The sequence below is a fragment of the Salmo salar genome, chromosome ssa11 (assembly GCF_905237065.1).
Source record: "Salmo salar chromosome ssa11, Ssal_v3.1, whole genome shotgun sequence".
NCBI lineage: Eukaryota > Metazoa > Chordata > Actinopteri > Salmoniformes > Salmonidae > Salmo > Salmo salar.
Genome location: NC_059452.1, coordinates 30,297,450 through 30,322,036, shown reverse-complemented (window position 1 = coordinate 30,322,036; position 24,587 = coordinate 30,297,450). Strand labels below are relative to the sequence as shown.

General features: G+C 42.6%; 1 protein-coding gene across 2 annotated transcripts in view; it reads left to right on the top strand.

Moving 5' to 3' along the window:
- The first annotated feature begins 5,119 nt into the window (after positions 1-5,119).
- Positions 5,120-24,587, top strand: part of LOC106562421 (sodium-dependent noradrenaline transporter) — a 92,826-nt gene continuing 73,358 nt past the window's right edge. Inside the window, exons 1-4 of one of the 2 annotated variants that reach the window (XM_045689315.1) lie at positions 5,120-5,390; positions 5,871-6,365; positions 8,488-8,619; positions 15,009-15,246. In XM_045689315.1, the coding sequence (XP_045545271.1) occupies positions 6,068-6,365; positions 8,488-8,619; positions 15,009-15,246 (668 nt within the window). In that variant the 5' untranslated portion in view covers positions 5,120-5,390; positions 5,871-6,067. The remainder of the gene's footprint in view (positions 5,391-5,870; positions 6,366-8,487; positions 8,620-15,008; positions 15,247-24,587) is intronic. The other variant, XM_014127300.2, reaches the window with a different exon arrangement.

Here is a 24,587-nt window from a genome sequence, read left to right as displayed (position 1 = left end):
TGCATGGAAATCAACTTGAATGCCATATTTTGGCAATGCATTCTTTGGCAATGCATTCAGTACAATATGAAACATAAGAACATGGTACTTAAGGAACAGCTCATTTCATTTAATCTCAAAAACATATTGAAAACAGTCTAAAGTAAAGTGACCTACTCATCCTAGCTCAAACAACATTTCTCCACTCTCTTGCCTGAGTCACTTGGACTGAGCCTGAATGACCAGGCAGAGGTGGACCTGCCTCTGCTCTTTCCAGGGTTAAGAGATGGGGTGGTCCTCCGATGGCAGGGCAGGCCTGGAAGATGGAGAGCGGTGTGGACAGAGAGCACAGGGGTCTGGCTGGCTGTGGTCCTAGAGGAGACTGGGGCCTTTCTGGACTGTTGTGAGAGACATTTCACGTCTCATCAACCTCATCTGATCTGAGATCAGGATCTAGCTGGCCCATGGAGAGAAGAGGCCCCGGGGCAGATAGAAGACAGAGGGAAGGAAGAGAGGGAGAGGAAGGGAAGGAGGCAGGCGGGTAGGCAGATGGATGGACGGATGCTGGTACACACAGAAAGGCAGGCAGGCAGGCAGGCAGGCAGGCAGGCAGGCAGGCAGGACAGGCAGGCAGGCAGGCAGGCAGGCAGGCAGGCAGGCAGGCAGGCAGGCAGGCAGGCAGGCAGGCAGGCAGGCAGGCAGGCAGGCAGGCAGGCAGGCAGGTAGGTAGGTAGGTAGGTAGGTAGGTAGGTAGGTAGGTAGGTAGGTAGGTAGGTAGGTAGGTAGGTAGGTAGGTAGGTAGGTAGGTAGGTAGGTAGGTAGGTAGGTAGGTAGGTAGGTAGGTAGGTAGGTAGGTAGGTAGGTAGGTAGGTAGGTAGGTAGGTAGGTAGGTAGGTAGGTAGGTAGGTAGGTAGGTAGACAGACATGCAGAAAAACAGGCATGGAGGAAGACAGACTGGCTGCAGGGGCATGGAAGGGATGGTTGATAGAGGCCAGAAGGGAGGGAAGAGATTGCTTTGCCGTGAGCAGTTAGAATGGGATTCAGAAATAAGGGTAAGGCAGCAGTAAATGCCGGCCTGGGTGTTAGTAGTTATCCTTGACCTAGGTCACTAGGATCTGCATCTAAAAGGAAGGGAAGCTTCCTTATGACAGATTGATGGCGCTCCATGTCATGTGGGTTGGTGTCAGAGGTAATCAGAACTGCTGTGGTTTTGGAGGACAAATATGCCCCTGTCGAGACAACCAGAGCACAATCCATCTCCAGTCACAGGTCATCTTCTAGGCTGACAGCCAGGCACAACACTGGACAGCCTATCCATCGAAGTGTAAGGATGTAATATGTCCCCAAGGCCGAAAATCTATCCTGAGACGTCACTTCAACTGTTGCGTAATACAAGCCTAGAAACCAAACTGATATGTTCACAAGTTTGTATTCCCGGCTATCTTAATACATTGATATCAATGTAAGATGTGTATGGAAATTCACATTATGTATGTTAAGATTCAGTCCTTGGTTAGTGCATGTTTTTCTATTGCCATTTATTCTTTAACATGAATAGGCCTTTAAATGAATCAAAACATGAACTTTAGACAGATTTTGTAGGTATTGTTTGCCATCTGTTTGTCCTGGGTTCACCTATTCAAATGTAGCCTACCTTCACAACTCTGTTAAATGGGAGGAAATAAATCCAAGATACCACAGAGGAAAACACCACTAATAACATTATTTAATCTTTACAAACAAAACGCCCCCAAACAGCCCTTTTAAGTTTTATAAGAGAAGCCTGAAAAGCACTGGAGAGCTTTAAGGGGACATTCATTGACTTTAATGGGATGAACTGATCAACCATATCTAATAGAAATCATTGCCCATGGCAAAAGCTGGTGTGTTATTTAATTACGTATGGAACACAGTGCTTTTACCGCTTATTAGAAAACTGTAATTCAATATATTTAGTTGAGAGAAGAAACAAATAAATAAAGTCCAAATTAAAACATTTCTGAAATAAGTTTTTATTTTCTTGCTTTCAGGTAAAAGAAAAAACAATTTTTGAAAATATCAAAATAGAACAAAAATAGAACTGTTCATACTTTCAAAAAATGTAATGGCTTCAATATGCTACAAAAAAATGAATAAAATTAAGTCTGTCAACACTTCTAAATATCCTATTGAAAATTGCCTTTAATAAGTAATCCAAATCTAATTGCGTGAGAAGAAGGCCTATTGCATTCTCTGTATCCTATGCTGAATTTACCACGGATTAAATTCAATGTGTATGTACACATGTGTATTCAGAAAGTATTCACACCCCTTCCCTTTTTCCACATTTTGTTACGTTACGGCCTTATTCTAAAATGTATACAATTATGTTTTCACTTCATCAATTTACACACAATACACCATAATGAAAAAGCGAAAACAGTTTTTTTGAAATTTTTGCAAAAAAACAATAAAAATAATTACTGAAATACTTGAATTACATAAGTATTCAGACCCTTTGCTATGATACTCGAAATTGAGCTCAGGTGCATTCTGTTTCCATTGATCATCCTTGAGATGTTTCTACAACTTGATTGGAGTCCACCTGTGGTAAATTCAATTGTTTGGACATGATTTGGAAAGGCACATACCTGTCTATATAAGGTCCCACAGTTGACAGTGTATGTCAGAGCAAAAACCAAGCCATGAGGTCGAAGGAATTGTCTGTAGAGCTCCGAGACAGGATTGTGTCAAGGCACAGATCTGGGGAAGGGTACCAAAACAATTCTGTAAACAATTGAAGGTCCCCAAGAACACCGTGGCCTCCATCAATGTAAGAAGTTTGGAACCACCAAGACTCTTCCTAGAACTGGCAGCCCGGACAAACTGAGCAATCAGGGGAGAAGGGTCTTGGTCAGGGAGATGACCAAGAACCCGATGGTCACTCTGACAGAGCTCCACAGTTCCTCTGTGGAGATGGGAGAACCTTCCAGAAGGACAACCATCTCTCCAGCACTCCACCAATCAGGCCTTTATGGTAGAGTGGCCAGACGGAAGCCACTCCTCAGTAAAAGGCACATGACAGCCCGCTTGGAGTTTGACAAAAGACACCTAAATGACTCTCAGACCATGAGAAACAAGATTCTCTGGTCTGATGAAACCAAGATTGAACTCTTTGGCCTGAATGTCAAGCGTCACGTCTGGAGGAAACCTGGCACCTACTGTGAAGCATGGTGGTGGCAGCATCATGATGTGTTGATGTTTTTCAGCGGCAGGGACTGAGAGACTAGTCAGGATCAAGGGAAAGATGAACGGAACAAAGTACTGAGAGATCTTTGATGAAAACCTTCTCCACAGCGCTCAGGACATCAGACTGGGGCGATGGTTCACCTTCCAACAGGGCAATGACCCTAAGCACACAGCCTAGACAGTGCAGGAGTGGCTTCGGGACAAGTCTCTGAATGTCCTTGAGTGGCCCACCCAGAGTCCGGACTTGAACCCGATCAAAAATCTCTGGAGAGACCTGAAAATAGCTGTGCAGCGACGCTCCCCATCCAACCAGACAGAGCTTGAGAGGATCTGCAGAGAAGAATGGGAGAAACTGCCCAAATACAGGTGTGCCAAGCTTGTAGCGTCATACCCAAGAAGACTCAAGGCTATAATCGCTGCCAAAGGTGCTTCAACAAAAAGGGTAAAGGGTCTGAATACTTATGTAAATGTGATATTTCCATTTTATTTTTTTATATTTTCAAAAAAAACAATAATCCTGTTTTTGTTTTGTTATTATGGGGTATTGTGTGTAGTTTGACGAGGGGAAAAACGATTTAATCAATTTTAGAATAAGGCTAATTTTATAATATAATAAAATGTGGAATAAGTCAATGGGCCTGAATACGTTCCGAATGCACTGTATATACAAAAGTATGTTTGACACCCCTTCAAATTAGTGGATTTGGCTATTTTTGCTGACAGGTGTATAAAATCAAGCACACAGCCTTGCAATTTCCTTAGACAAACATTGGCAGTAGAATGGCCTTAATGAAGAGCTCAATGACTTTCAACGTGGCACCGTCATAGGATGCCACTTTTCCAACAAGTCAGTTCGTCAAATGTCTGCCCTGCTAGAGATGCCCTAGTCAACTGTAAGTGCTGTTATTGTGAAGTCGAAATGTCTAGGAGCAACAACGGCTCACCTGTAAAGTGGTAGGCCACACAAGCTCACAGAACAGGACTGCGGAGTGTTGAAGCGCGTAGCACATAAAAAGCGTTTTCCTTGGTTGGGACACTCACTACCGAGTTCCAAACTGCCTCTGGAAGCAACGTTAGCACAAGAACTGTTCGTCAGGAGCTTCATGAAATGGGTTTCCATGGCCGAGCAGCCGCACACAAGCCTAAGATCACCATGCTCAATGCCAAGCGTCACCTGGAGTGGTGTAAAGCTCACCGCCATTGTACTCTGGAGCAGTGGAAACGCGTTCTCTGGAGTGATGAATCACACTTTATCATCTGGCAGTCCGACAGTTGAATCTGGGTTTGGCAGGAGAACGCTACCTACCCCAATGTGTAGTGCCAACTGTAAAGTTTAGTGGGGAAGGAATGATATTCTGGGGATGTTTTTCATGGTTCGTAGTAGGCCCCTTAGTTGCATTAAAGGGAAGTCTTAACACTACAGCATGCAATGACATTCTAGACGGTTCTGTGCTTCCAACTTTGTGGCAACAGTTTGGGGAAAGCCCTTTCCTGTTTCAGCATGACAATGCCCCTGTGCACAAAGTGAGGTTCATACAGAAATGGTTTGTCGAGATCGGTGTGGAAGAACTTGACTGGCCTGCACAGAAGCCCTAAACTCAATCTCATCGAACACCTTTGGGATGATTTGGAACGCCGACTGCGAGCCAGGCCTAATCGGCCAATATCAGTGCCTGACCTTACTAATGCTCTTGTGGCTGAATGGAATCAAGTCCCTGCAACAATGTCCCAACATTTAGTGGAAAGCCTTCCCAGAAGAGTGGAGGCTGTCATAGCAGCAAAGGGGGGACCAACTCCATATTAATGCCCATGATTTTGGAGTGAGATGTTTGATGAACAGGTGTCCACATACTTTTGGTCATGTAGTGTATATTCCTTTAGGACTGGTGCTGCGGGTTTGGCGAGGTGAGGCCACGGACGCATGTTGGCGCGCACTTCACAACAGTGGCGACAAGAAAGATCCAACATGAAGTGAGGAAGGGAGGAGCAGAAAGAACATTTTCAATTATAAAAAATCACGTGGAGAGAGAGAGAGCAAGCTGATTTAAAAGCTCTGAATGTATATCGTCTATCTCTCATGAGAAGGCGAGTCTTAAAGTTCCATCAGAATGGGCAGTCTCTCCTCAGACGCAGCAGGACGACAGCATCAACGGGTCATGGAGAGGTGTCCGTAGCTTCACAAGTACGGACCAACCGTGGCTCCTCTTCTATTTATACGGGTTTAAATGTGCTTTAATAACGATACTATACATCACTGACTATACTATTGTAATTTTAACTGATATGTTATGGTGTATTGATGCCAGTTTGTATCAATTTGATTTATTAACCAATGTTGCTTAGCTGCGTTCAAGAAATACGCACAGGGATTATGAGAAATATGCAGGAGCAATGGAATAGCCTAAGCCTATTCTACGACATTCACTTGTTATTTACGTTTATTTTAACATTTTGAAATATGTTTCCAATTGCATGACTAGTAGTTTATATGATTTAATATAATATATGTCAATGTATTTGTAAAATATGACTGAGGTTTCTGAAAAAATTGAAATCCCTTTCTATCACTCATATATTGCCTATTCCTCTCTGTGCGCTAGTGTAGCTATAAAACTTTTCATAACTATTCCACCTCTGCAAACTATTTGTTTTACCTCTCTAGCCGATGAATGCGGTGGAGTCCACTGTAGTTCGTGGAGAAAATAGTCACTTATGCAGAGTTTGCCTTTCCACGCTAGCGGGACTCCCATCGTCATCACGGTCCACTGCAGCGCGAGCATCACCTCCGCCACGGATACTTCCTCCGTGCGGTGAGAGCACAAGGCCGTCGGCGAGCTGCACACCGACACCGGAGAAAAGATGAACATCCAGGTCCTGCCAGACCACAAGCTGTCATCAGTGGCCCCGCTGAAACCCTGCAATGTGGAGAAGAAGGAAGTGGAACTGATACTGGTGATGGACCAAAATGGGGTCCAGTATACCAGTTCGACCATCATGCCCACCCCCAGCATGCACAGCACCCCCTGCACGGCTGAGGAGCTGGAGGAGAGAGAAACATGGGGAAAGAAAATAGACTTTCTCCTTTCCGTCATAGGCTTCGCAGTGGACTTGGCCAATGTCTGGAGATTCCCTTACCTCTGCTACAAGAATGGAGGTGGTGAGTGAACTGTTATAACTTCTGTAAAGACTTCTGTTAAGACTTTCCCAGGTTCCTTTGGAACTATCCTCGTAGAGAACCAGGCTTGGTATGGCAACGCGAGACTGCTTTGGAACTAATATCAAGTTTGTTTTACTGTTGTGAAATAACTTTCTTCGTGAGTTTATGATAAAATGTGCCAATCTGTTAGTTTGTATGCTACCATACGTACCAGTCACTACTAGTCAGTGATTTTTTTGAAATCCCCAAATAGCTTTGCGCAGGCTTTCTTGAGCCAAGAGGCTTTGCTGGTAAGAGGGAAACGGAAATACCTCACTGCATAAATTCATTCAGGTCAGTGTGGTTGACTCAACTGCAAATACATTCACTGTATCTGGGTGCTACTGTATCTTACTGTAAAGGGTTGATTATAACCCATTCACACCAGTTGCTGGCTCGTAAGTGCTTTATTGCTGATGGCACATGTTAGGAAATATTTAAATACTCACAGTTGAACAGATAGCTATGCAAATATGTAAATAATGAATAACTTAATTTAAATCTGTCTAGATCAGCGGTGTAGAACCCATTCTTCCTGCGGGCCGCATTCGGTCTTCACCAGGGTCTGGGGGACCACACTTAAAATGTATTATATTTCCTCGCAGTCAAAATTTGCTAAACAATTGTCCTAACTATTGGTTTGGGAATTTTGAATGGGCTCGAGGGCCAGATCCAGCCTGCAGGCCTCGATATGTGGTCTAGACCGTTAAGAGTTACAGCCTGGTCTCATAATCTAGACTTAACATAGTAAAAATGTATCCCTGACACTCAAATTAGTATGACATGTTACTTTTGGTATGGTTACATAAGACAGATGGTTGGGGTGGGTGGGCGTATAATGCTAACTTCTAGCAATCCAAAGGTTGCGAGTTCGAATCTCATGACAGACAACATTAGCTCATTAGCAACTTTTCATCTACTTGCTACTTTGCAAATACTTAGCATGTTAGCTAACCTTTCCCAAACCTTATCCCTTTTAGCTAACCTTTACCCTAACTCATAATCTTAACCCTAACCCCTAGCCTAGATAACGTTTGCCAGATAGCTAACATTATAGCCACCTAGCTAGAATTTGTAACATATCATAAGTTCTGCAAATTCGTAACATATTGTACGTTTTGCTAATTTGTAACATATAATACGAATTGTGATTCTTAACATATACTAAATGTGATGCCTCGGATTTACGTACATAATAATACAATATGCTCTGAGACCAGGTTAAGAGCAAATAATATTGGTTTAGCCATATTTCAGTGGCTCAGTAGTGGTGGTGGAACATGTAAGCAAATCACTTGTAATATGTGTACTGCATTTGTTTGTTAAGAAGAGTTTTAGATAACATCTGTTAGAAGTGCCAATGGGTTATGACAAATCTGAAGAATGAACAACAAAGCAAAGGCTAACTACAGAGATTATTGATTGCCAACAATGACCAAAACAAGTGTCCAAAACAAGAGAAAACATCAAATCTGCACCTGAATATATCTATAATCGAGCCGAGTGAATGTTAACAAACCAAAGGTCCTTGTTAATTACAAAATGACATTTTGGGTTTGCCACCACAGACCTTCAGTAGCTTGTTGTAATAACAGTGATTACTAGTGTTTACTAGATTTCCTGTCCCCTTTGGCAGCATTACACTTCACGTGGTGAAAATAGACGTGTATCTTTATCTGGTGAACTGTGTTGCAGTGTTGTGTCCTGTGGTGCCAACTCTTCAGCTGTGGGTCATGTTCATTTGGCGCTCTCTGAAAGGCTGTAATGCAGCCCAACGCTCAGCTCTTTGTTAAAATGTTGCATACAATATATTTTTTATTATACTAGATGAAGGGAATTTTATTCTTCCTAGAATTCACTGGAACATTAAAAGCTACCATGCATGGACAATTCACTGTCTGTGCCTGGAGAGTCCATGTTGATGTCTGTTTCATGTGATTTTTCTTTAGATATCATCATCAACACAAATTGCTAGGGCGAAAAACACCCACAAAATGCTAAATATGTTGTCTTGGCTGCAACACAAATGCCAAAAGGATCACCTTCAAAAACGTTGTTTTGTGGGTTTTTGTCGTGATTTCAGGTGCCTTTCTAATCCCCTACATTCTGTTCCTGGTGATTGCTGGGATGCCTCTGTTCTATATGGAACTAGCCCTGGGACAGTACAATAGGGAAGGAGCTGCTACAGTCTGGAAGATCTGCCCTGTCTTTAAAGGTGAGCTTTCTCACTCTCTCCCATCTCTGTATTCCATCTCTTTCCTGACCTCTGCCTCATCTCCCACCTCTCACCTTCTCAAGGCTCCTGGCCTCTCTTTTCTTCTCTATCTTTGAACATCTCTCTCTTTTTTCACTCACCACTTGTCCTTTCCCCTCCTTCCTTTCCCCGCTCTTTTAATGTTCCTTCCCAGTGGGCACACCACATCATTTCAATAGGGACAATGTTGACAAGATGTTGATGAATGAGATTGCAACCTATATTCACCCACTCAAAAAGACAGCCAAAAGTTTGTTGAATTACCCATGTGTTATCAGTGACCACGTTTAAAGGCACAAAGTATTCCGGATAGTAGCTCATATCCCGCTTAAGGTCTTATTCGGTATAAGCTGTTTACATGCACCTTTGATATTTTGTCAGTATTATGGATCCCCATTAGCTGCTGCCAAGGCAGAAGCTACTCTTCCTGGGGTCCAACAAAAATTACGGCCGTAATATAGATGGTATATCCCGCTCGTGAGTATCCCTGTAACCATGAATAAACGGAATACTTCTAATTTAAGTTCATTTGGGTTAAATGGAATCGTAACTGAACTATGGACACTGACTGTAGGCCTATAACCTCTCACATGTAGTGTAATATAATATTAACTCTTGCAGAATTATGCATTTCTTGCAGTGAAATTATACAACAAATGCTAATTTTGTCTCGGGAACAGTAGTTAAGAAATATAATTTCTTTCTTTCAGCATATCTTGAGAAAATGCAAATGCTTGTGTAATGTGTTATCTTTCACACTGTTATCAAATCAAATCAAATTTATTTATATAGCCCTTCGTACATCAGCTGATATCTCAAAGTGCTGTACAGAAACCCAGCCTAAAACCCCAAACAGCAAGCAATGTATGTGAAAGAAGCACGGTGGCTAGGAAAAACTCCCTAGGAAAAACTCCCTAGAAAGGCCAAAAACCTAGGAAGAAACCTAGAGAGGAACCAGGCTATGAGGGGTGGCCAGTCCTCTTCTGGCTGTGCAGGGTGGATATTATAACAGAACATGGTCAAGATGTTAAAATGTTCATAAATGACCAGCATGGTCAAATAATAATAATCATAGTAGTTGTCGAGGGTGCAACAAGCACGTCCGGTGAACAGGTCAGGGTTCCATAGCCGCAGGCAGAACAGTTGAAACTGGAGCAGCAGCACGGCCAGGTGGACTGGGGACAGCAAGGAGTCATCATACCAGGTAGTCCTGAGGCATGGTCCTAGGGCTAAGGTCCTCCGAGAGAAAGACAGAAAGAGAGAAAGAGAGAATTAGAGAGAGCATATTTAAATTCACACAGGACACCGGATAAGACAAGAGAAATACTCCAGATGTAACAGACTGACCCTAGCCCCCCGACACATAAACTACTGCAGCATAAATACTGGAGGCTGAGACAGGAGGGATCAGAAGTTATGCAAGCAGTTATGCAAGCAGACAGTATTTCAACCACATAAAATATGCACCAAAGACGAACTAAAGTCTTATCCGAAATATGTTTCGTCGTTTTCTCAGCTTTTAATTTTCTTAAAACAGGTGAAACTGATGACATTTGGACAGACAACTTTACCGGTGTTAACTAGATTACTAATGCATTCATTTTATCCATGGAAGACATTATTTTGGTGAGCACTACTTTATTTAGTCTTCTGGGGCAACAAGTCATTTTAATTTTTTTTTAATTTAACATTTATTTTACTAGGCAGAAGATGTAACTAGGCAGAAGTTATGACAGAAGAGAAGCTGCATGTATCAATCTTTAGTTGACAAACAAATGGCAAATGCTGGAAATTATAATTTGGCCTCCCAAATGTCAGAAATTATAATCAGAAACGTAATTTAAATTGTAGTAAATTAATTATAGTAGACTAAATTCTTATGGAATTATTTTTGTGGATCGAACTGAGCAGTTAACCTATTTTTTGAAGTGATTAGTTTGACAATCAGATGAAAACATCATCACACAACACTCCTGATATGTGAAACTGAGCCTGACAGCACAGACCACAGAAACAACAGTAAATGGGATAGGATGTTTACATGCCACAGTATCCCGTCTTAAATCAGCCTGTCCCAGGCATCTTATCCAGGTTTCTTATAGCCGGGATTCAAGCTTTTTCAGGTTATTGTAAACTGGATGTGATGTTTATATGCATCAACTCAAACACAGAATACTTGAGTATCCTGAATAATAACGGGATAATGATGTGCATGTAAACATGGTCAGTATGCGTTCAACCATCTAAAAGCAAAACCAATGTCTGGTTTTGGTTAAGGTGTCACCTAAATGTGTATCAATGCACTTTAAGCCATTTTAAAAGCACCCAAAGTTGAAATGGGAACACAATGACAGTGATTTTGCTGATTAATACAACAACTTAATGTGTTATCACTGTGCTTCTGTCACGCCCTGACCATAGAGAGCCTTTTATTCTCTATGTTGGTTAGGTCGGGGTGTGACTAGAGTGGGTAATCTAGGTTGTCTATTTCTTTGTTGGCCTGGTATGGTTCCCAATCAGAGGCAGCTGTTTTTCATTGTCTCTGATTGGGAATCATATTTAGGCAGCCATTTCCCCACTGTGTTTTGTGGGATCTTGTTTTGTTTATGTGTAGTTGCCTGTGAGCACTTCACTTGCTTCACGTTTCGTTTGTTCGTTTATTGTTTTGTATTTGCTATAGTTTCACTTTATAATAAAGATGTGGAACGCTACGTACGCTGCGCCTTGGTCCAGTTCTTACGACTAACGTGACAGCTTCATGTAATCGCACAACCAAATGACCTCGATTGCAGTTGAGATTACATTAAAAGTATATACATGATGCAAGTGATCAAACCCACTGGCTACAGGTTATCTACAAGTCTCTGCTAGGTAAAGCCCCGCCTTATCTTAGCTCACTGGTTACCATAGCAGCACCCACTCATAGCACGTGCTCCAGCAGGTATATCTCACTGGTCACCCCCAAAGCCAATTCCTCCTTTGGTCGTCTTTCCTTCCAGTTCTCTGCTGCCAATGACTGGAACGAACTGCAAAAATCTCTGAAGCTGGAGACTCATATCTCCCTCACAAGCTTTAAGCACCAGCTGTCAGAGCAGCTCACAGATCACTGCACCTGTACACAGCCCATCTAGCTACCTACCTCATCCCCATACTGTATTTATTTATCTTGCTCCTTTGCACCCCAGTATCCCTACTTGCACATTCATCTTCTGCACATCTACCATTCCAGTGTTTAATTGCTATATTGTAATTACTTCGCCACCATGGCCTATTTATTGCCTTAACTCCCTTATCTTACCTCATTTGCACTCACTGTATATAGACTTTTTGTTTTATTTTGTTCTACTGTATTATTGACTGTATGTTTTGTTTATTCCATGTTTAACTCTGTGTTGTTGTATGTGTCGAATTGCTATGCTTTATCTTAGCCAGGTCGCAGTTGCAAATGAGAACTTGTTCTCAACTAGCCTACCTGGTTAAATAAAGGTGAAATAATATATATATATTTTTAAATGCCGTTGGAGATTCCGGGCAGATTATTTTAGAAATTGGGAAGATCTCCACAGACCTGCGATCTTCAACATGTCTGCTTTATATGATTACATAAGAAGACATTTATAGTTACAGTGTCACTATTTGAAGGAGATGTATCTTCTGCTTGGAAAGTTTCATCTGTGCCACTGAGTCTGGCTTTAATTCCAATTTCGCTTGATTTCAAATTTAATCCACAAGTTAATAATGAATATGTTGGATTCAACGGCTCCATCTCAACCAAAAATCTAAGTTATAGAACAGGACAAAATCAAATCAAATCAAATCAAACTTTAAATGCACTTTAAATAAAGTTGTATTTGATTTTGTCCTGTTCTATAACTTAGATTTTTGGTTGAGATGGAGCCATTGAATCCAACATATTCATTATTAACTTGTAGATTACATTTGAAATCAAGCTAAACTTGAAACCCTAGGCCTATTTATTGTCTATTTTTAAGTTGAATTGAAACAATAGTTGTTGATGCAATGGCTATATAGGCCTAAATAGTATCATTAATGCTATATGTTAAACCTCTGTTAAACCTACCCTTTGGAAATGACTTTAATAGCAACAGTATCTATTTAATTTTTAAGTGGAGATCTCTCATTCTCACGATAGCACAATGGTGTCAGTGATACATTTCAAAGCAAAGCACGGCTGGGCTTTTTTAAAACCGTGGTTGGGAGACCAAAGAGAGAGCTGTAGATAGAGACATTCTCCAGTAAGAGGTGCTGCCCAGTAAGAGGTGCTGCAAATCCAATGTATTTTACACACAGAGTCCACGTCACAATACGTTGACAGATTACATTGAAACAACGTTGATTCAACCAGTTTGTACCCACTGGGTTTCCCCTATAATCTCCTTCATTCATCTCTCTCTCCTTTCTCCTATATACAGTGCCTCTCTTTTTCATTTTCCTGTCTTCAGCTCTCCCTGCCCACTTTTCCAAAAGCCTTGTACAGAGGAGCGAGGAAGGAGAGATGTGGTCTTTTAGAAGTATCCAGTAAATCTCAAGACACTGTACAACAATAAACATACAATAGATATACTGTAGAAACATAGATATGCATTGTAATGAAGATGGACACATAAAGGCTGTTTGTTGATTAGTTTTACTACTGACAGCCTTATCACCATGACATACTGTTACCACACACACCATGACATACTGTTACCACACACACCATGACATACTGTTACCACACACACCATGACATACTGTTACCACACACACCATGGCATACTGTTGCCACACACACCATGACATACTGTTACCACACACACCATGGCATACTGTTACCACACACACCATGACATACTGTTACCACACACACCATGGCATACTGTTACCACACACACCATGACATACTGTTACCACACACACCATGGCATACTGTTACCACACACACCATGGCATACTGTTACCACACACACCATGGCATACTGTTACCACACACACCATGACATACTGTTACCACACACACCATGACATACTGTTACCACACACACCATGGCATACTGTTACCACACACACCATGGCATACTGTTACCACACACACCATGGCATACTGTTACCACACACACCATGGCATACTGTTACCACACACACCATGACATACTGTTACCACACACACCATGGCATACTGTTACCACACACACCATGGCATACTGTTACCACACACACCATGGCATACTGTTACCACACACACCATGGCATACTGTTACCACACACACCATGGCATACTGTTACCACACACACCATGGCATACTGTTACCACACACACCATGACATACTGTTACCACACACACCATGGCATACTGTTACCACACACACCATGACATACTGTTACCACACACACCATGGCATACTGTTACCACACACACCATGGCATACTGTTACCACACACACCATGGCATACTGTTACCACACACACCATGGTATACTGTTACCACACACACCATGACATACTGTTACCACACACACACCATGACATCTGAACTGTTGAACCTGAAAGCTTCACCAGAAGTTTACAGGCAGTGTTGTAATTTACAGTATGTTACACATTGTCTATTGTATATTGTTGTTTGGCCGGCAGGGATGTCCTCGTCCCATTGCGCTCTAGCGACTCCTGTGGCGGGCCGGGCGCATGCACACGGACACAGTTGCCAGGTGTACGGTGTTTCCTCTGACACGTTGGTGTGGCTGGCTTCCAGGTTAAGCGGGCATTGCGTCAAAAAGCAGTGCAGCTTGGTTGTGTTGTGTTTCGGATTACTCATGGCTCTGTGTCCATACGGGAGTTGCAGCGACAAGACTGTAACTACCAATTGGATACCATGAAATTGGGGAGAAAAAGGGGTAAAAGTAAAAAAGACAATGTTAAACTGACGTTGTTAAGTTCATCTGCTGCTTGTTCTGATGGTAGAGTTATAGCACATCACATGTTGCTCAAATAATACATTGAATCAGGTGAAATAAGGGGTTGAATCCTCAAGTTTCCTCAAGTCCTTTTTTTTTACATAATACTAGCTGGTATTCCACTGCTGTGCTTGTTTTTCAGTAGTCTCTGCTGTCCAAGGTCTTGTGGATACATGCTGCATAGTTTGGTTTGATATTTGTGTTCCCTCACACATACACATTTATGATTGGCATTACACAGGAGTAGCAGCATTCCACCCTCTGCAACCCTATGTAACCTACAGTATGTAACCATTCTCTCTCTCTCTCTCTCTCTCTCTCTCTCTCTCTCTCTCTCTCTCTCTCTCTCTCTCTCTCTCTGCTCTCTGTTTCTCTCTCTGTTTCTCTCGTTCCCTCAGGTGTGGGCTACACTGTGATCATCATAGCGTTGTATGTGGGTTTCTACTACAACGTCATCATAGCCTGGTCCCTGTACTACCTGTTCTCCTCTATGACCAGTGAGCTGCCCTGGCTCCATTGTGGAAACGCCTGGAACAGTCCGAACTGCACAGACCCCAAGCTACTAAACGGATCCTTCCTGGGCAACGGGACGTCTTATGCCAAGTACAAGATGACGCCGGCTGCAGAGTTCTATGAGTGAGTACAGTGGGTTATCTCCCTGTTCTATGAGTGTGTACAGTGGGTTCTATCCCTGTTCTATGAGTGAGTACAGTGGATTATGTCACTGTTCTATGAGTGAGTACAGTGGGTTCTGTCCCTGTTCTATGAGTGAGTACAGTGGGTTCTATCCCTGTTCTATGAGTGAGTACAGTGGGTTCTGTCACTGTTCTATGAGTGAGTACAGTGGGTTCTGTCCCTGTTCTATGAGTGAGTACAGTGGGTTCTGTCCCTGTTCAATGAGTGAGTACAATGGGTTCTGTCCCTATTCTATGAGTACAGTGGGTTCTGTCCCTGTTCAATGAGTGAGTACAGTGGGTTCTGTCCCTGTTCTATGAGTGAGTACAGTGGGTTCTGTCCCTATTCTATGAGTACAGTGGGTTCTGTCCCTGTTCAATGAGTGAGTACAGTGGGTTCTGTCCCTGTTCTATGAGTGAGTACAGTGGATTATGTCCCTGTTCAATGAGTGAGTACAGTGGGTTCTGTCCCTGTTCTATGAGTGAGTACAGTGGATTATGTACCTGTTCAATGAGTGAGTACAGTGGATTATGTACCTGTTCAATGAGTGAGTACAGTGGATTATGTCTCTGTTCAATGAGTGAGTACAGTGGGTTCTGTCCCTGTTCTATGAGTAAGTACAGTGGGTTCTGTCCTGTTCTATGAGTGAGTACAGTGGGTTCTGTCCCTGTTCTATGAGTGAGTACAGTGGATTATGTACCTGTTCAATGAGTGAGTACAGTGGGTTCTGTCCCTGTTCAATGAGTGAGTACAGTGGATTATGTACCTGTTCAATGAGTGAGTACAGTGGATTATGTCTCTGTTCAATGAGTGAGTACAGTGGGTTCTGTCCCTGTTCTATGAGTAAGTACAGTGGGTTCTGTCCTGTTCTATGAGTGAGTACAGTGGGTTCTGTCCTGTTCCTGTTCTATGAGTGAGTACAGTGGATTATGTCCCTGTTCAGTGAGTGAGTACAGTGGGTTCTGTCCTGTTCCTGTTCTATGAGTGAGTACAGTGGATTATGTACCTGTTCAATGAGTGAGTACAGTGGATTAGGTCCCTGTTCAATGAGTGAGTACAGTGGGTTCTATGCCTGTTCAATGAGTGAGTACAGTGGGTTCTGTGCCTGTTCAATGAGTGAGTACAGTGGATTCTGTCCTGTTCTATGAGTGAGTACAGTGGGTTCTGTGCCTGTTCAATGAGTGAGTACAGTGGATTCTGTCTATTCCTGTTCTATGAGTGAATACAGTGGGTTCTGTCCCTGTTCTATGAGTGAGTACAGTGGATTATGTCCCTGTTCAATGAGTGAGTACAGTGGGTTCTGTGCCTGTTCAATGAGTGAGTACAGTGGATTCTGTCATATTCCTGTTCAATGAGTGAGTACAGTGGGTTCTGTCTTGTTCCTGTTCTATGAGTGAGTATAGTGGATTATGTCCCTATTCTATGAGTGAGTAAAGTGGGTTCTGTCCCTGTTCTATGAGTGAGTACAGTGGATTATGTACCTATTCAATGAGTGAGTACAGTGGGTTCTGTCCCTGTTCTATGAGTGAGTACAGTGGATTATGTACCTATTCAATGAGTGAGTACAGTGGGTTCTGTCCCTGTTCTATGAGTGAGTACAGTGGATTATGTCCCTGTTCCTGTTCTATGAGTGAGTACAGTGGGTTCTGTCCTGTTCCTGTTCTATGAGTGAGTACAGTGGATTATGTTCCTGTTCTATGAGTGAGTACAGTGGATTATGTCCCTGTTCAATGAGTGAGTACAGTGGATTATGTCCCTGTTCCTGTTCTATGAGTGAGTACAGTGGGTTCTGTCCTGTTCCTGTTCTATGAGTGAGTACAGTGGGTTCTGTCCTGTTCCTGTTCTATGAGTGATTACAGTGGATTATGTCTGTTCCTGTTCAATGAATGAGTACAGTGGATTATGTCCCTGTTCAATGAGTGAGTACAGTGGGTTCTGTCCCTGTTCTATGAGTAAGTACAGTGGGTTCTGTCCTATTCTATGAGTGAGTACAGTGGGTTCTGTCCTGTTCCTGTTCTATGAGTGAGTACAGTGGATTATGTTCCTGTTCTATGAGTTAGTACAGTGGATTATGTCCCTGTTCCTGTTCTATGAGTGAGTACAGTGGGTTCTGTCCTGTTCCTGTTCTATGAGTGAGTACAGTGGGTTCTGTCCTTGTTCTATGAGTGATTACAGTGGATTATGTTCCTGTTCAATGAATGAGTACAGTGGATTATGTCCCTGTTCAATGAGTGAGTACAGTGGGTTCTGTCCCTGTTCTATGAGTAAGTACAGTGGGTTCTGTCCTGTTCTATAAGTGAGTACAGTGGGTCCTGTCATGTTCTGTGAGTGAGTACAGTGGGTTCTGTCATGTTCTATGAGTGAATACAGTGGGTTCTGTCCTGTTCCTGTTCTATGAGTGAGTAAAATGGGTTCTGTCCTGTTCTATGAGTGAGTACGGTGGATTATGTACCTGTTCAATGAGTGAGTACAGTGGATTATGTTCTTGTTCTATGAGTGAGTACAGTGGGTTCTGTCCTGTTCCTGTTCTATGAGTGAGTACAGTGGATTATGTCCCTGTTCCTGTTCTATGAGTGAGTACAGTGGATTATGTCCCTGTTCCTGTTCTATGAGTGAGTACAGTGGGTTCTGTCCTGTTCCTGTTCTATGAGTGAGGACAGTGGGTTCTGTCCCTGTTCTATGAGTGAGTACAGTGGGTTCTGTCCTGTTCAGTGAGTGAGTACAGTGGATTATGTACCTGTTCAATGAGTGAATACAGTGGATTATGTCCCTGTTCAATGAGTGAGTACAGTGGATTATGTCTCTGTTCAATGAGTGAGTACAGTGGATTATGTCCCTGTTCTATGAGTGAGTACAGTGGGTTCTGTCCTGTTCCTGTTCTATGAGTGATTACAGTGGATTATGTTCCTGTTCAATGAATGAGTACAGTGGATTATGTCCCTGTTCAATGAGTGAGTACAGTGGGTTCTGTCCCTGTTCTATGAGTAAGTACAGTGGGTTCTGTCCTGTTCTATAAGTGAGTACAGTGGGTCCTGTCATGTTCTGTGAGTGAGTACAGTGGGTTCTGTCATGTTCTATGAGTGAATACAGTGGGTTCTGTCCTGTTCCTGTTCTATGAGTGAGTAAAATGGGTTCTGTCCTGTTCTATGAGTGAGTACGGTGGATTATGTACCTGTTCAATGAGTGAGTACAGTGGATTATGTTCTTGTTCTATGAGTGAGTACAGTGGGTTCTGTCCTGTTCCTGTTCTATGAGTGAGTACAGTGGATTATGTCCCTGTTCCTGTTCTATGAGTGAGTACAGTGGATTATGTCCCTGTTCCTGTTCTATGAGTGAGTACAGTGGGTTCTGTCCTGTTCCTGTTCTATGAGTGAGTACAGTGGATTATGTCCCTGTTCCTGTTCTATGAGTGAGTACAGTGGATTATGTCCCTGTTCCTGTTCTATGAGTGAGGACAGTGGGTCCTTCCCTGTTCAGTGAGTGAGTACAGTGGATTATGTACCTGTTCAATGTTTGAATACAGTGGATTATGTCCCTGTTCAATGAGTGAGTACAGTGGATTATGTCTCTGTTCAATGAGTGAGTACAGTGGATTATGTCCCTGTTCTATGAGTGAGTACAGTGGGTTATGTCCCTGTTCTATGAGTGAGTACAGTGGGTTCTGTCCTGTTCCTGTTCTATGAGTGAGTACAGTGGATTATGTCCCTGTTCAATGAGTGAGTACAGTGGGTTCTGTCCCTGTTCTAATGAGTGAGTACAGTGGGTTCTGTCCTGTTCTTTGAGTGAGTACAGTGGGTTCTGTCCTGTTCTATGAGTGAGTACAGTGGGTTCTGTTCCTGTTCTATGAGTGAGTACAGTGGGTTCTGTCCCTGTTCAATGAGTGAGTACAGTGGGTTCTGTCCCTGTTCTATGAGTGAGTACAGTGGGTTCTGTCCTGTTCTATGAGTGAGTACAGTGGGTTCTGTCCCTGTTCTATGAGTGAGTACAGTGGGTTCTGTTCCTGTTCTATGAGTGAGTACAGTGGGTTCTGTCCCTGTTCAATGAGTGAGTACAGTGGGTTCTGTCCTGTTCTATGAGTGAGTACAGTGGGTCCTGTCCTGTTCTATGAGTGAGTACAGTGGGTTCTGTCCCTGTTCTATGAGTGAGTACAGTGGGTCCTGTCCTGTTCTCTGAGTGAGTACAGTGGGTTCTGTCTCTGTTCTATGAGTGAGTACAGTGGGTCCTGTCCTGTTCTCTGAGTGAGTACAGTGGGTTCTGTCCCTGTTCTATGAGTGAGTACAGTGGGTCCTGTCCTGTTCCTGTTCTTGACCTGTGCCTCTGATGTGTGTCTTGAGTCTGACCCTCCTCTGTCGCGGAATCTAAAAGATCAAATAAACCAGCCTTTTAACATGTTTCTCGTTGGGATAGACCTGACCTACAGTGCCAAATATGAACTGTGTCAAAATAAGTATTTTCATTAGAGACTAAATGTGTTAGAATTAGGCTTAACCTTTTCGAAGCTTGGTTATTTAGTCTGGCCACTTTTTAAAGTGGAAATTGTTCACTTAAGCATTTCATAAACAAGAAATAACTGTTTTAAAATGTATTATTAATGGCCTGTACAGTATGGCAGGTCTTCATAAATCAATATTTAGTTAGTGTACATCAGTGAGTGGACAGCAAACTGCACACACTCACTCTCATCACCTGCCATGAAACCCCTGCTTACTCACTCTACATCTTACCAAGACTGACCAGTATGAAGTCTAAAGTTCTGGAGTGGCTTGAGGAATAGATAAGCTTTGGACTTCTGCAGAGTCACAGTCTTACAGTGTGTTTTTAAGCTTCTGGGCCCTTGTCTCATTGAAGAGTGACTTTTACCATTCAGTAGGTTCTGATGACGTGGCTCAATCTGCTTACATGCTGAGCAGAACGTGTTCAGGCAACAAAGGCCTTTACTAAGCAATGAATCTAAATTGAAAGTGTTTTTATTGACTATAATTGCATCTCTGCATGGTACCAGTGTATATGACACTTCATTTTAGGTCAGCAAAATTCCTGGAGCTTTCAATAAATTCCCCGGTTTTCCAGAAATCCTGGTTGGAGGATTACAGATTTCCTGCTTATTCCCTCCTGATTCCAGGAACCCGCCTTTCCAGAATTTCGGGAAAACCAGAGAATTTATTGAACGTTTCAGGAATTTTGCAACCCTACTCATACTCAAACAATTCCACTGTGAAGTGGGCCACTGTCATTAAAACTTTTGTGCAGTATCCCCAAAATGTCTGAAGTCATCCGCCCATATACCGATTGCTCTACAGAAAGGCATAAAAAGCTTAGATGCTGCGTTTGAAGTTGACACGAATAGCCCCATCCGTTTGCACTTCAAAGAATTCCTTTCCAGAGCTCTGTGTGAAGATTACTTCTGCAGCCCAAAGGAAGTCGTCTGAAATGACTGGGACATACAGCAGCATCCTTATCCTGCAGCTGATGTGCAGTACAGAGTAGAGCGCCAGGGAGGCACCAACAAAACATTCTAAGCTTGCATTCCAAACTTTAATAGTGCACTATATAAGGAATAGTGAACCATTTGGGACGCAGCCTAAGAGTGCGTGACAGGCGGCCAATAAGAGCAGATGAAAGACCCTCTACCAGAATGCTGATCTGCATTGATGTCTCGTGTGTTTATGTAATCAACATCTCTGGATTTCCTCCAATGTTTTTCTCTCATCAATTCCTCTAAACTTGAATACAGTCAGTTCCCGTTACATCCTATTTTCTTTCTTTTAGCATAAAATCGCTCTCATTCTTTCAACCCAGTGATGTAGTGGTAAAAAAATAGGTGGGTAAACTCTGATCGCCATCTGTGGTGAATAAAGTTACTCTCCGTATACTTTCAATGCATTTTTGTGCAAAAGGTGGGTAAACTGTTGTGGGAAAAAAAGTTAGGTGAACAACGTTTACGTGCGTTTACCCTCCACTTAACCACTGCTTCTACCATACTGTAAGAATTATTCATAGACCTTCAATTCTTGGTAATTATAGGAAGTCAATGGAGTCAAGTTGGTTGCTTTTACAGCATATCTTCCTGCATTTATTTACCAGAAAATGTTGTTCTTTGTGTACTCTACCATCTTCACAGACCTTGAATACTCATTGGTGTATTGACAACGGCTCTATCAAAGAGCTTTAGGTCCATACTCTCCTGAGAGCCACTATATCCCAGTATTACTATAGTTGATTCTAGACAGGCTGAATGAAAAACACAGAGACCCAGGCAGTGGGAGCTCTAGAATAGACAGTGATTTTTCTCCCACAACACTTCTAATCTCATTGTATATTTCAGTAAGGCCTTGTGTGGGGGACATAAACCCCAGCTCCCACAGAGCTCCAAGAACAGGAACAAGGCCATCAGACCACTGCACGCTGCCACTGCACGCTCTGGGAGACATATTTCTCTCTCTCCTTCTTTCCCTCATTTTCTCCCTCTCCTTTTCTCCCTCTTTCTCTTTTTTCTTCTCTTTTTCTCCCTCTCTCTCTCACATTCTCTCTTTCTCTCTCCTTTTCCCCCTCGTTCTCTCTCTCATTTTCTACCTCTTTCTCACCTTTTCTCTCTCTTAAATTCTCCCTCTCTATCTCTTCCCCTCATGTTTTCCCTCTCTATTCGTTCTCTTTCTTTCTGACGTCAGTTTGCCTCCTTATGTAATGAGCAGTGATCTCTGAGAGTCTCAAGGAGCTGCAGGTGCTCTTAGTTCTGAGATATGGAGATTTGATCCTCCTGTATCCCCTAGAGATGAACAGAGACAGAGGAGACATTTTCTCAAGAGATTTTAGAGATTTGAGGGCATGTGGTTAACCTGTAACAACACACACACACACACACACACACACACACACACACACACACACACACACACACACACACACACACACACACACACACACACACACACACACACACACACACACACACACACACACACACACACACCTTACTTTTCCTTTGCTGCTGCATTGCTCTGGTTCTCACACCAGGCCATGTTGATGTGTTGCTGTCCTCTCCTCAGCTGACTGAGGATGTGCTAGGCCCTCATTTCCTCTCCTATTAGGCCTTTATTATTGGTTTCATTGATCACGGCTGCCCTGCAATCTGTGGTGCTGCAGTGCAAAGGTCCCTGGAGTATAGTCATTAGTGTCATGGCAACGTCCCGGGGCGGACACACAGCAGGTGTCAGTTACAATGCTATCACAGGGGCTCAACATAGCTATCAACACCTAATGAGAGACTAGGATTCTCAGAAACCAAGCTGGGCTACCGAGAGGCTGGGTAAATATATACCTTCTGTGTTGATGGTGCTGATGGGTTGTCTCAGCTTATATCAATAAAGGTCAATCAGTCATGTAAGTTTATACAGTTTGAGTACAGATCAGATTGTTATATTAATTAGAGAATGCCATCAATAATATTACGCACAGTCAATGTAATGAAATATCCAAATATTTTGAGGACACTGCAAAATGTTCAGATATTTAAATACATTGACTTTGCGTAATATTATTGATGACATTCTCTAATTAATATAACAAACTGATCTGTACTCAACAAATGATCTGTATTTTTCTACCTTGATATAGTGAAATAGTGATAGTGGATTTGGATGTTTGAAGCAGGTGTTTATAATTGCAAGCACTGCTTAATTAAATGGCAAGAGCAAATCCAGTCCAAATGAAATCAACACAAATTGAGAGCCATTTTATTCTGTTAGCAGCTCAGATTATCCATTAAATAGCTTATCAAAAGGTTAGAACTCAGAACACCTCCGTTGGAAGTCTCACACAACCTTTATCGGTCTTAATTGAACAAGTCCACTGCTGGGAGATCAATACGTCATGTGTTCCAAGTCTAGACATTGTGAACACTCACAGGGGATCTGAAACATACACCAAGACCCGCTCAGACTTCTCTTTCCAATACCTTGGATGAAATGCCTTTTTAATGATACATAAGACAATAAGAAAACAGATTTATTTTGAATCAACATCAAATCTTGAAAATCTTGAAATATTTTATTGTTGTCCTCTTTATCAAAGTACCAGAATTGCCATTCACTCAAATCAAATATTTTAAATCAAATATCCAACCAAATACTCCCCCAACCAAATACTCCCCACAACCAAATACTCCTCCCCAACCAAATATTCCTCTCAACCAAATTCTCCTCCCCAACCAAATACTCCTCTCAACCAAATACTCCTCCCCAACCAAGTACTCCTCCCCAACCAAATACTCCTTTCAACCAAATACTCCTCCCCAACCAAAACTCCTCCCCAACCAAATACTCCTCTCAACCAAATACTCCTCCCCAACCAAATACTCCTTTCAACCAAATACTCCTCCCCAACCAAATACTCCTCCCCAACCAAATACTCCTTTCAACCAAATACTCCTCCCCAACCAAATACTCCTCCCCAACCAAATACTCCTCCCCAACCAAATACTCCTCCCCAACCAAATACTCCACCCCAACCAAATACTCCTCCCCAACCAAATACTCCTCCTCAACCAAATACTCCCCCCAACCAAATACTCTCCCAACCAAATACTCCTCCCCAACCAAATACTCCTCCCCAACCAAATACTCCTCCCCAACCAAATACTCTCTCCGAACGTACTGTAGACACTTTCTACCCCTCTGCCCCTAACATATTGCTCTTGTCAGTTCCAGGAAAGCATTGACCCCATATTAGCCCTAACCTGATTTGGCCCTTTCCCCATACCTCCAAATGATTTCTCATTCACTGAGTAATGAGAATGTGTGTAAGCTAGAAATGCTTTTAGGCCATCGTCGCTGTGCTGTGCCAAGTTTTTCTGCTTGTTTTTTTAAGCACACCCTGTTGTTCACTGAGCGTATTAGTGGCTTTGTGTCGGACCGCTCATTGAGATTGTTGCAAATGACCAATCACGATGAGGGATCACCATCTGTGAACTCTAGCAAGCTTCAGACAACCGCTTTGAATGTGACTGTAACCTATCAAATGTTGCAATGGTAAAACGTTTGATATCATTTTTGCATGTGCGTGTGAATCCTCTCATAAATCTATTCCTACATCTGTGGTAGGTTATCAATCACACAGTTACATGGAATTAAGTTGGGCGTGATTTCTAGAATGTAATATCATGTGGACGAGGGGAGCCTGTAGACCACTGGATGGGAAAGAGAGTGATTGAGAAAGAGCAGAGGCTGAAGGACCTGGGCTGACCTGGGTCAGTGATTATGAACACATGGGGCTCTAAAAAGGGGCGAGGTAAGAGGATGGCCAAA